Source organism: Gymnoscopelus microlampas, assembly GCF_963454915.1.
Source record: "Gymnoscopelus microlampas genome assembly, chromosome: 2".
In the NCBI taxonomy this organism is placed as follows: Eukaryota; Metazoa; Chordata; class Actinopteri; order Myctophiformes; family Myctophidae; genus Gymnoscopelus; species Gymnoscopelus microlampas.
In genome coordinates, this window is record NC_139939.1 from 55,169,163 (window position 1) to 55,183,347 (window position 14,185).

General features: G+C 40.3%; 1 protein-coding gene across 1 annotated transcript in view; it reads right to left on the bottom strand.

Moving 5' to 3' along the window:
- The window catches only part of trip10b (thyroid hormone receptor interactor 10b), a 51,041-nt gene that overhangs the window by 10,256 nt on the left and 26,600 nt on the right, over positions 1-14,185 (bottom strand). Inside the window, exons 9-10 of the mRNA XM_084043514.1 lie at positions 10,745-10,906; positions 1,947-2,056 (exon numbers count right to left, since the gene is read on the bottom strand). Of these exons, the coding sequence (XP_083899640.1) occupies positions 1,947-2,056; positions 10,745-10,906 (272 nt within the window). The remainder of the gene's footprint in view (positions 1-1,946; positions 2,057-10,744; positions 10,907-14,185) is intronic.

Here is a 14,185-nt window from a genome sequence, read left to right on the forward strand (position 1 = left end):
ACAGAGAGACAGAGACAGAGAGATAGAGACAGAGAGATAGAGACAGAGAGATAGAGACAGAGAGATAGAGACAGAGAGACAGAGAGACAGAGAGATAGAGAGATAGAGACAGAGAGACAGAGACAGAGACAGAGAGACAGAGACAGAGAGATAGAGACAGAGAGACAGAGACAGAGAGACAGAGAGACAGAGAGACAGAGACAGAGAGACAGAGAGACAGAGACAGAGAGACAGAGACAGAGAGATAGAGACAGAGAGATAGAGACAGAGAGATAGAGACAGAGAGATAGAGACAGAGAGATAGAGACAGAGAGATAGAGACAGAGAGATAGAGACAGAGAGATAGAGACAGAGAGATAGAGACAGAGAGATAGAGACAGAGAGACAGAGACAGAGAGACAGAGAGAGAGGCAGGGAGATAGACAGGGAGATAGAGAGAGATAGAGAGATAGAGACAGAGAGATAGAGACAGAGAGATAGAGACAGAGAGATAGAGACAGAGAGATAGAGACAGAGAGACAGAGAGAGATGCAGGGAGATAGACAGGGAGATAGAGAGAGATAGAGAGATAGAGACAGAGAGACACACACAGGGGAAGAAGGGGGGAATCATTAGTTAAGACAACGCAACACAAATTAAATGAGTTCCTCTTCTCAACAGGCAAGGACAGTAAGTTTAAAATCAAGCATTTTGTCATCTCTGTCGGGTGGAAACCTCATATGTCCAAAGCATCAAAAGTAGCAGATCTACAAGCTGAAAACGCGTCGCTTCGCGCCACGTTTCGAGCTTGTAGATCTGCTACTTTCGATGCTTCTGTGTGACGCTGTAGTATGATCAAGTAGGGCGTTAATTTATGAAAAAACGCAAACATTTAGAATATGGAGATAAGACTAAATAATCAATTAATTAATTAATTACTGCATCCACTGGAAGTTAACTTATTTTCTCCATTTCCTGAAAAGTGACGGTTTTGGACATACAAGGTCATACAATCGCTGTTGTCGGGCAGAAACCGGTTATCTTCATATTCTAACTTTTTTTCGTAAAATAACTCCCTACTTGATACTATAGCGTCACACATAAGCGTGAACAGCAGATCCACATGCTCCAAAGACCTGCTACTTTTGCCTTTTTTGTCGTTACTACCCGACAGAGACGATATATATATATAAAGTTAATAGAGATGTGGAATAAATGGTAAATGGTGCATTTATATAGCGCTTTTATCCAAAGCGCTTTACATTGATCATGCCATTAACCCATTCACACACACATTCATACACCAATGGCGGAGGAAACCACGCAAGGCACCAACCTGCTCATCGGGAGCAATTAGGGGTTCAGTGTCTTGCTCAAGGACACTTCGACACTAACTCTAGGGGAGCGCCCCGGCCCGGGATCGAACTGGGAACCTAGCGGTTTTCCAGTTCACTCTACCCGGCCACTCTACCCCTGAGCCACTGCCACTGCCACTGCCGCCCCATTGCTCTGAGCACAGCAGTATTCCTTCCAGTCAGGGTGCTGATGAAAGCATATCTCTCATATATATATATATATATATATATATATATATATATATATATATATATTCATATTCATATTCATATATATATCTCTCATATCATAAAAACCCATGAGATTGTGCATAATAGCAAACATGTCAGCACACACGAGGAGGCGTCTATATTTCTTTCATGAATAAAAAATGGGCTAAAAGAATATACTGTAGGGAGCCTCCTAGCATGGAGATTAACTTTTTATTACCATTCTCACCCAGTGTGGTCCCAAGAGCCAGGACGGGAGAGAAGAACAACTGACGAGAGAATAGTTTCAACATTTCAAACATCCTTAGGGACCATTGCTATTATTCTTCCCCGACCCACAGGTTCAAGGGGTCACCTAGCCTTTGGTCTTAAAGGGTCTTTGGTCTTAAAGGGGTCACTCACCTTTGGTCCAGCTCCTTCTGATGGTCCTTGGTGATGTCATCAATCTTGGCCTGTAGCTTCTTCTTCCTCTGCTCTGGAGGGAGGTGGGAGAAGTCTTCTGCTGCAGGGGGCTACACACACACACACACACACACACACACACACACACACACACACACACACACACACACACACACACACACACACACACACACACACACACACACTATGAATAAGTGAATGTTGGTCAACTTCAACCCACTTCCACATTGCATATTGTTGCCGTCGGGGCAAAAACCTTGTATTTCCATATTTCCACTTTTGAAAGTGTTTTATTGTAAATGAATGCCCCTTGTACATCGTACAAAAGAGTTAAAGTGCAAAAGTACAGAAAAAAGCCGATCTACAAGTTCACAACGCAATGCGACGTGTTCCGACCTTATGTAGATCGGTTTTATCCTTTTTTTTGCCTATATCCTATATAATAACTACATAGACCACCAAAGTCCTGACGTCACTCGTTCATCCCCAGGTTCGTAAAGTAATTTCGCTATGGAGAATAACATTGGGTCATCATAGAACCGTCTCAAATAAGAATCGTGGTCCAAAAATAAACAAACTGTCTCGGCGCCATTTTCAGGGAGGAGGTTCTGTATAGTTTATGATAGTCAGTCACTTATATTTGAAACAGTCTGTTTCTGGCGAAAATGTAACTAATTCGGCGGAAGTAACATTGTCGTTTTCTCACCGTCAGTTGATGCTTCATATCCATAAGAGTCAAACCGCCGGGATCAATTGTTTATTTTTGGAACACAGTTCTTATTTGACGCGATATTAAAGACGTCTATGGGATTCAGAATGGGGGTGGAAAACTGCGAACCAAGTAGACAAACAACGGATGCGTAAATTACGTCAGACTTCGGTGGTCTATTGGATCCATTGGAAACACAGGATATTTTTTTCCCCACACATTTTCCTGAAAAGTAAATTTAGGACATACAAGGTTTCTACACGACAAACAACCATATGTTGCGTGTGAACACATCCATGGCTCCTCCCACATTCTATTTCATATTAGGAATTATTAGGATTATCATCTCCAACAGCAACTATGAAGATGCAATGTCAGTATTCACCACCAGATGTCACTACCCTCCCTCCCTGCCTGCCTGCCGACCCATGTGCCAAACAAGACAAGTAAAGCCTGATTCATGCTTAAGTTGTGCTGCTGGTGTTGCATGCAATAATAGCAGATATACAAGCTCAGTGTGTGCGTCACGTTCGTGACGCGCTGTGAGCTTGTAGATCTGCTGTTTTACTGAGCACGACACTGGCACGCAACTAAGCATAACTGAGGCTTAAGGGTAGACAAGATGCCTAGACGCAGACACATTACCTTTGTGTGACATGGAACTCTTGTTTTGTAAGAAAATATAAATACAACAGGAGTCACGCACGGTAAGGATTCTGTGTGAAGGAATGCAAACTCTTGTGTGGAAAGAAGTCAAAAGAAAACAAGAAACTGAAGAGTGTAAGATGTAATGACAGAGAAAGATGAGCACTATGAATATTCAAAACCCCTACAACATCCAGCTATCGTTCTTAAAATATAATCACAATCAGTGGTGGAAAGTAACTAAGTACAGTACATTTACTTAAGTACTGTACTTAAGTACAATTTTGAGGTATTTGTACTTTACTTGAGTATTTCCAATTTTCAGTACTTTTACTTCTACTCCACTACATCTCAGAGGCAAACATTGTACTTTTACTCCACTACAATTATTTGAAAACTTTAGTTACTCGTCACTTTTCAGATATAAATTATTACATTATAAAACATACATTAACCACTTTAGCCCTATTTTATACATAGGCTATTTGAAAATAGACAATCTACAAGCTCTCAACGCGTCGCATCGCGACGCGTTGAAAGCTTGTAGATCTGCTATTTTCAAATATTTTAGTACTTTTACTTTTTGTACTTTTAAGTATATTTCGATACCAAAACTTTTGTACTTTTACTCAAGTACATTTTACTTGTAACGGAGTACTTCTATATTGCAGTATTGATACTTTTACTTAAGTAAAACATTTGAGTACTTTTTCCACCACTGATCACAATCACCATCTATTTAAAGGGGGTGTAAGTGATGTGTTTTGTCTTTATTTTGTTATAACTCTATTCCGGTTAAGTAATCTTTGCTATACAGTGTAGATATAGTTTGTTCAGTAACAGGGGTCTCTCTCCCCATCTCTCCAGCTCTTGTTGACCAGGTCAAAATAAAATACAGTACATTGTCAGGTCAGGATAACACCAATGTCATTGTCAGCTTCCATTTTTAGTTTTCCAGTTCCAATTTTGTGTCTCATCGCTTCCATTTTCACTTCTTTATCCTGTATACGTTCTTACTCCTGATTGGATAAAATTGGTATCCCAACCTGAAAATGTATTTTCTGTTGTTTACTAAAGAACTGGAGAGACGGGAGACCCCTGTTACTGAACAAACACTATAGCTATGATTGCTATCAGAATATAGAGCTATTTAGCACATTTTAACAAAAAGAATATCACTTACACCAGCTTTTAAAAAAAAAGGGGGGGAATGCCACTGATTTCTATCTTCAATCTTGAATTCCCCAAAGGAACAGCATTTCATGTTATGCCTTCAGTCACATTCACTACCGTTGTTGTCCAAAGACAGAAATAAGAGCTATAGTTTATCTGTGCCACTGATTAAATCGGATATGGTGGTGACTTTGGCAGTTTTTTGTTGAGCTGACTCTGTTGTCATGCAAGTTGTCTTTTAACCACTTGTAGGCCATGTAGTATGTAACTTTACCCTGTGTTTACATAAAACAACCTAACGGCTATGTCGGGCAGAAACCTCTTATGTTTGCCTAGATTTATTTTTTCTTTCTTTTCAATTTATCTGATGAATTTAGCTTAGTCAAACCAATGTGTTACTACTTTTTATTTTATCTTAGAATTCGAAACCAACGTTTTTTTTCCAAAAGGGTAGGCAATATTTTTGCTCTTTTAAATGGACCGAAATAAAGATTTACTACTTACTACTTATGTCCACAATTAACTTTTTGTGTTTTTTTCCCTATGTGATCATATTACAGCGTCACACAAAAGCAGTGGTTTTCAACCTTTTTCATATCAAGGTCCATTATTTATTCGGCATTTGAGCCACCGTTTGATGATTTCATTTTTTTTTATATATATATTTTTTTTTCTTTTCGTCTTGTTTTTTTTGTTTATCTCAAAGGAACTAGGAGATAACGCTATCCAAAAAAAATCTGCTCCATTCACTTCAATGTTAAAAAATAAACAGAGGAAAAATGCACATTTTTCGTGGCACTGGGACGACACAGTCTGAAATAAGTGTGGCAATGAAAGAGTCAACAATAATTTAACTCTTGAGAGCGTAAAATGAAACCAATTTTGGTTTCATTTTACGCTCTCAAGAGTTAAAGATCTATAAGGGTCCATTTGGTTTCATTTTACACTCTCAATTGCTCGAAGCGCAGCGTTTCGAGCTTGTAGATCTGCTACTTTTGATGCTTTTTGAATTTGAATCCTGAAAAGCCACATTTTTGGACATACAGTATGAGGTTTCGACCTGACAGAGACAATATAATTTTTTACCCATAATGTCTCTCTATACCAGCAGTTGTCATCCATTGTAGTAGTGTGGTGGTGTTTATCTGACACGTTCCCCTCTCGCAGAATTCTGGTGTTTTCACCGTTTGTTTTGGCAGGCCCAAAAACATCCCTGTCTGCCAAGACAAACAGTGAAAACGCCAAAATACAGCGAGAGGGCAATCAGTGGCTGATGATAACTGCTGCTACAGAGAGGGTAAAACATCTTATTTATCGTTTTGTTACGTCAATAAACACAGGGCAAAGTTTACCTACTACGCCTTTAAAGCCAAAATCATACTTGCGTCGTCAGACTGCTTGGAGAACACTGAAAATAGCCGATGTATACATGCCTCACAACGCGTTGCATTGCGAGCTTGTAGATCTGCTGAATTCTTGCCTATTTCCCCCCAAATGTTCACCTATTAAGACGTGTCCCAAATTAAGAGACAATAGGGTTAATATCATCTTTGTCGGGTGGAAACCTCATATATCCAAAACTGTTACTTTTCAGGATTAAAATGATAAAACATCAAAAGCAGCAGATCTACAAGCTCGAAACGCGGCGCGAAGCGACGCGTTTCGATCTTGTAGATCTGCTGCTTTTGTGCGACGCAGTAGAATGATCACGTGGGGCGTTGATTTATGAACAAACACAAAAAGTTAAAATATGGAGATGGGAGATTTCTGCCCGACAGCAACGTTATGCTTATGTGAGTTTTTATGTTGATGTAGTTTACATTTTCATGTTGTAGATTGCTTGTAAGTTTGACTAAATCAATCAATATATTTGTCCATCAGTGCAGGCGCTTCCAGCTTCCTACTGGCCACGGCATGGACCACGGCCAGCGGTCAGTGTTTGGTTCATGTAAATCATTTCATGTTTTGTATAATTCTTTGTATAAACACAGTGGCATTCCCCTTTGAAAACAACATGGCAGCAGAATATTGGACTGCAACATGTTAAAAAGCACCCTTTATGTCGTCCACCCCCCTACGTAACTATAGTAACTGTTACCATGTGCCTTTCAGCATGCAACATCTACAACAAACAGAGAGAGAGAGAGAGGTAAACACACACAGAGAGAGAGAGAGCGAGTGAGAATGAGAGATACACAGACAGAGGGAGAGAGAGAAACACAGACACACAGAGGGAGAGAGAAACAGAGCGAGACACACACACACACACACACACACACACACACACACAGAGAGACACACACACACACACACACACACACACACACACACACACACACACACACACACACAGAGAGACACACACACACACACACAGAGCGAGAGACAGAGAGAGACAGAGAGCGAGCAAGAGACAGACAGATACACAGTGTGAGATAAACTGTTGGTGAACACAACGCACATCATTGACAATTAGTGCACGTTATGCACTGCATGATGTGTGACATCACACTGTGTGACATCACACTGTGTGACAACACACTGTGTGACAGCACACTGTGTGACAGCACACTGACACATGAACATGAACATGAACAGCATCATACAGTTCATGATGTGTGACAATCAGTGATGTATGATGATGATGATGTAAGACAATTAGTGCAACATGATGTATGACACACTGACATGAACAGCATCACAACACAACACACACACACACTGACATGAACAGCATCACAACACAACACACTGACATGAACAGCATCACAACACAACACAACACACACACACACTGACATGAACAGCATCACAACACAACACACTGACATGAACAGCATCACAACACACTGACATGAACAGCATCACAACACAACACACTGACATGAACACATCACACACAACACACACACACACACAGACACAGACACACACAGACACAGACACGAACACATCACTCACACACACACACACACACACACACACACACACACACACACACACACACACACACACACACACACACACACACACACACACACACACACACACACACACACACACACACACACACACACACACACACACACACACACACACACACACCAGCACAAGGTGAGGAGAATGGTGAGGATAGGATTGAATAATGATTCTAACTTTGTGTTTTTTCATCATTTAATGTCCTACTTGATCAAACTACAGCGTCACACAGAAGCATCAAAAGTAGCAGATTCTCACTGTGTTTCCAGCTTGTAGATCTGCTACAGTTTTAGACATTCCATCCGACAGAGATGATAGGATAGGATTTAAAATGCTACTGCGCGTGCGTCTACCGTTAAAACCTACTAATGTCCCTTCAGAGGCTCCGTAGAAACCCTAGTGCGCCTGCTCAGGACCCAAATATCGAACCAATACGTCTTACTTCCGGGTTCTTCAAAACGCCACTGAGCAATTTCATAGAAATGAATAGCTGGGGCCTGGGGGGGGCGGGGCAATCCACCCTCTAGATATATTATAACTCTATGGAGCAGACGGAGGGAGAGAGAGAGGGAGGAGCACCTCGGCTTGGAGAGGAGGTGGAGATGGGGGAGGCCCCGGGGCTGAGGGGGGAAGGAGGAGGAGAGCGTGAAGGAAGGAGAAGAGAACTGAGGAGAGAGAAGAAGCGGGGGGGGGATTAGATCAGTGGTTCTCAAACTTTTCAAGTCAAGGAACCCCAAATGAATAAATGTATTCAACTGATTTTGATGATATAATTAACCCATTACCTGGAACTGTGTCATTTTTAGATTTGAGCTAAAAAGCATTATTTTACACTTTGGGCTATTCAAAAATAGCAGATATACAAGCTCATCGTGAAAATGTGTGCAAATCTTTGAATATATATATTTTTAAAGCGAACATTTTTAACTCAAATATTTGCTTCTGGGGGGTCCCTGGAACAAAATATTTTGCTGGGGGTCTGTGGCCAAATACATATAATTTTGGGGGTCCTTGACATGAAAAAGATTGAGCACCACTGTTATAGAAACATAGGTTTTTCAGAAAACTGTTAGGATTTAGGAGACATGTAGAATCGGCTTCAGGTCTCAATGGGTTAACGCTAAAAGAACCTAAGTTCTTTTGGTGGTTAAAAGGGTCTTTGAGAATCCCTGGGTTAGATGAGCATAGCAGGGAGAAAAGGGATTTTAAATAAAATGAAATAAATAAAAACTGGAAGGGGAAAAAAGGCGGAAGTAGATTCAGTCAGAACAGAAGAGATGTTTAGAGATCAGCATTTGTTGTTGGGGAACCTTTTCTCTCTCCCTCAGAGCAGGTCTGTACAGAACACTAGAACACTGGAATGACACCCTGGGGGAATGAGGTGGGTGGTAAAGACATGAGTGGAATGTGTGTGTGTGTGTGTGTGTGTGTGTGTGTGTGTGTGTGTGTGTGTGTGTGTGTGTGTGTGTGTGTGTGTGTGTGTGTGTGTGTGTACTTGTGTTACTATACTTATGAGGGCCACATGTACCTACAAGTACAGTAGAACAGTGGTTGGCCGTGGACCTCTCATCTGAAAATGTTTTGTGCCGGTCAACATTATTAGTTTAACACTGTCAAGATTTTTCAAAATTTTAAGAAAAAAAAGACGTGCTTGTATATTGGCTATTTGTAAATAGCCACGGTAGCACATTTATCTGGGGACCCCCTGGAACCCCTCCTAATGTGTTGCAAATGCATTTGTTTTGGGCTTTAGACTTATGGCAAAATATACCACTTTTTTTTTTAAATGCCATTCATAAAATTCCCATCCTGACAATGTTGATGTCTTCACTAGTATAGTAATACGAACACGTGTGTGTGTGTGTGTGTGTGTGTGTGTGTGTGTGTGTGTGTGTGTGTGTGTGAGAGAGAGAGAGATAGAGACATAGACACTACATTACAAAACTCTGTGCGATCCAACAATTAAAAAAAAATGCCGATCTACAAGATCACAACACTTGAGCTTGTAGATCGGCTACATTTGTTACTTTTGAGTGACTGTGTAGTATGACGAAATAGGGTATTCATTTACAAAGAAACTATAATATTTAGTTGTTGTATGGATCATACTAGGTTTCTGCCGGACAATAACAATATCCCAGCCAGTGTTGCCAAGTCTGCTTATTATAAGCGACTCTGGGCTTGTTTTTATGTAAAGTTTAATCATACTGATAGTTGCGCGTTGCGTTTTTTTTTGGGCTCGATTCTAAAGTGTAGCTTATTTGGGCTTTTTAGGAGAAACCAGTGTTTCTCAAACATTTTCAAATCAAGGGCCCCCAAATTAATATGTATTTGTCCACGGACCCACATCTGAAAATGTCAGATTTGTGTTCAAATGTTTCAAAAAATATACAAAATGTTTCACTTTTTTTCCAAGATCGTTTTGAAAATAGCAGATCTACAAGCTCACAACGTGTCGCATAGATCTGCTGTTTTCTAATATCCGATGCATATACAGGTAGGTTAGTGCTACCATTTCAGTGTAGGCCTAATCATTTTTTTTTGGGCTTGTTTTCATTGACCACCTGGTTGTGTATTTCTCTCGCAAAACCTGGCAACACTGATCCCAGCTGCCAAAGGAGGAAGCGCAGCACAGCCAGCAGATAGGGAAGAGGGAGGGGGGCGGGAAGAGGGGGGGGGGGGGCAGATAGGGAAGAGGCAGTCCTTGAAATGCCCAACTTTTCATTCCAAAAACAAGCCAGAGCCAAGTTCCAACTCTTATCTATCTCTACAGAGCTAGTTCTTTTAATTTATTCATACAAAAAGTGCTTTGTGGAATGCACATAGTCGCTATCTTTTAAAATTCGTGAACATTTGTGCATATCTTTGAATATATATATATATATTTCGAATGAACATTTTTAACTCAAATCTTTGCTTCTGGGGGTCCCTGGAACAACATATTTTGAGATGGGGGTCCGCAACCAAATACATATAATTTTGGCTGGTCCTTGACATGAAATAGTCTGAGAACCACTGATTAGAAACATAAGTCTTTTCAGAAAACTGTTAGGATTTAGAAGACATTATTTTGTCGAAATTGGCCTCAGGTCTTAATGGGTTAAAATATTCCAGGATCCGCTACTTTTGATGCTTTTGTGTGACGCTGTAGTATGATCAAGTAGGGTGTTAATTTACAAAAAAAACACACAAAAAGGTTAGAATACGGAGAGAAGAGGTTTGCAAAGACACAGCAACGATTATGCTATACTGTGTTGCTATAACAGCTGACCTTGGTCTTCTTGCTGAAGGGCCAGAGTTTGGTGCGCACTCTGGGGTGGTTGAGGCTGGTGTCAGAGGTTGCCGGCTTGATTCCCTGGCTGTAGTCCTCAAAGTCCACATCGCCGGGTCTCTCGAAACCAGACTTATACTGCTCTATTAACAAAGTAGAGTCCTGCAGGGAGACACACACGTACGTTACTATACTTGTGAGATAAACTTTTTGTTACCACCGCTCTCTGACTCCTCTGGTGCGCTGTCCTCTTGAAACAATTTAGTTTAGTCATGTTTATTTCGAATATGTTAACCCATTAAGACCTGGAACTGTGTCATTTTTAGATTTGAGCTAAAAAGCATTATTTTACACTTTGGGCTATTCAAAAATAGCAGATATACAAGCTCATAGCGCTACGAGCTTGTAGATCTGCTATTTTTGAAAAAACGTTAAAATGTGTGCAAATCTTTGAATATATATATATTTTTTTAAAGTGAACATTTTTAACTCAAATCTTTGCTTCTGGGGGTCCCTGGAACTAAATATTTTGATGGGGGTCTGCGGCCAAATACAAATAATTTTGGGGGTCCTTGAAGTGAAAAAGATTGAGCACCACTGATATAGAAACATACGTTTTTCAGAAAACTGTTGAGATTTAGGAGACATGTAGAATCGGCTTCAGGTCTCAATGGGTTAATAAATACAGACATCTTTTTTGCACTTTCGAAATCACAAGGAAAAACTATTAAAATTAATATCAGAGTAAAATATAGCAAAAAAAGAAACGAGAAAGAATAGAGAAAGTAATCTAAACATATCCGAAAAAGGAGTGAGATGAAGTAAAACTTTATATCTGTAAGTTAAATAATTACTCGCTGACTTCCGGGCTTCACATTATACTACTGTTATTAAAAAATATACTCTTCAATTATATATAAAAACATATATATCCTATATAAATGTAACACAACAAACATTTAAACAACAACACTAACATGTAATGTAGTATGTATGCCAACAATGCTGACAAACAGACATCCGTGGCAGAGACCTTCCACCCACAGTCTTATTCATAGAAACCCACACACAAATGGAAGATACTGGTGTTTCCCACAGGAAGGGCTTTTAAGGAAACGTCTGTTGAGCCTGTGATCTTGTTTCCTCTTTGTTCTTGTTGTAGTATATCAGCCATTTCTGCTCAAAATGTGTCTGTATAGTGTAAGAAGAAAACCTGCAATATACCAAATAATCTGGGGTAATTTCTTAGATTTTCTTCCATCGATATCGCCAAATAATTGATTTCTTTCTCCTCTGTTTTTTTTTATTCTTATTTTATTATATTTGATATTGTCTGGGGCGTCCGCTGGCCTAGCGGTCCAGGCGCATACCACATAAACTGGTAATCCAGCATGACAGCGTGTCGCAGGTTGGACTCCCGTTCCCGACGACCTTTGCTGTATGTCTCACCCCCATCTCTCTCCCCATTTCCCAGGGACGCGGGAAGTGGGGTGCTGAGGGTGCTGCAGCACCCCCTGCCGTTGTGAGGGAAAAAAAAAAAAAAGGCTGAAGGCGTGCGTGTGTGTGTGTGTGAGAGATTTTCTCCGGTGGGCGTGGCTCCCCCAAAAGAATTAAATCACATAACCCTAATCCAACCCTAACCCTAACCCTAAAACCGAAATAAAGTAACAAAAAAAGTAACTTTATCCGCGGGAAACCCGCGCGCGCACGAGGGACCCATGCACGCGCGCTGCGCGCGCGTGCGTGCATGTGTCCCGTTTACCAGCACCCCTTGCTCTAAAGTACTTCCTGCGTCCCTGCCATTTCCTGTCAGCCTACTGTCCTGTCCAAATAAAGGCATAAAAGCCCCAAAAAATATCTTTAAAATAAATATATATATATATTTGATATTGTCTAAAAGGTGTTGTGGAAAAAACAACTGAGTATTGAGGGTTGAGTAGTGTACCATTCTGGGAAAGGGGTGGGGGAGGATTTAGGAGGACTGTATTTTCTCTGTATTTTTGGTTCTCTTTTTTTGTGGTGTTTTTTGTGTATCTTGTCTTTTCCTTTGTTCTGTCATTTTCATTGTCTTGTTTAACCCATTGAGACCTGAAGCCGATTCTACACGTCTCCTAAATCTCACCAGTTTTCTGAAAAACGTATGTTTCTATATCAGTGGTGCTCAATCTTTTTCATGTCAAGGACCCCCACAATGATATGTTTTTGGCCACGGACCCCCATCAAAATATTTTGTTCCAGGGAACCCCCGGAAGCAAAGATTTGAGTTAAACAATATTCGCTTTAAAAATATATCTATTCAGAAGATTTGCAGACATTTTCACGATTTTTCAAAAATAGCCCAAAGTGTAAAATAATGCTTTTTAGCTCAAATCTAAAAATGACACAGTTCCAGGTCTTAATGGGTTAAAAAAAATAAAGAAAAATAAGAGAGATATGATAATGATATGTGTACATTGTGCATTGTCAATAAATAAATCTTAATTTAAAAAAAATGTTTTTGTTGTAGTATAATCAGCCATTTATATGCTCAAAATGGATAGTAAACAACACACAACTTGCTCGTTGCCAATTAGCTGCAGCAGTTGGCCAACCTAGGCTAAACGAACAGAACATTAATGTAGAGTTATGATGACGATATTAATGAGTTTGATGTTAAACATTAATAATGCCACCGGCGATGGGCTCTTGCCAGCGGTTGCATAATGAGACATTTGTGTATGAGTATTGATGAGTATTCGCTAACCTATGAGTCACCATTTGACTGCCAGGGAAGCAGTGAAGCAGCAAATCATGTGATCGCAAAAAAAACAAAACAGCCACGTTCACTTCCATTCTAATGGATTTGGAAAAAATGCCTTTTTCTCTGCTTTCCGTTTTGGCGAAAACGACCCACTTTCAACTGCCAATAATAAGAACGGATTATCGCGACGGCTCACTTTTCCCCCCCGATTCTACGAGACTCGGATACCTCTTTTAAAGCCATCAGTGGATCAATCGTTGTGAAGAATAATATGCTATGATTTTCCAAAGGTTAGCGAAAAGTTAAATGCTCGGAATCGCTGGCAAGGGCAGCTATAGACAATGTTTTATTCTGGCGGTTAATGAGTTAATTTCACAGCCATCCCAGGCGAGCCAAGGCTTCTGAAGCACTGTGGGTAAAAACCCTGGGGGCCCACGGCCGGTGCCCCTGTACCCCGGGCCAACAGTGACACCAACTAGACCGGTCGCAATTACTACAAAACAGCCTAATCGCAATTATTTGAGATAATGGCTAATTATCTATTTTTGTATAGTCATTATCGTTTTCCATGTAGAAAAAGTATCGTACATTTTCAAATATTTTCCAAAAAATGGCAGATCTACAAGCTTACCACGCGTCACTTCGCGACCCATGGTAAGCTTAGATCAGCTTTTAAAAAAAGAGTAAATAAAATTACTAAA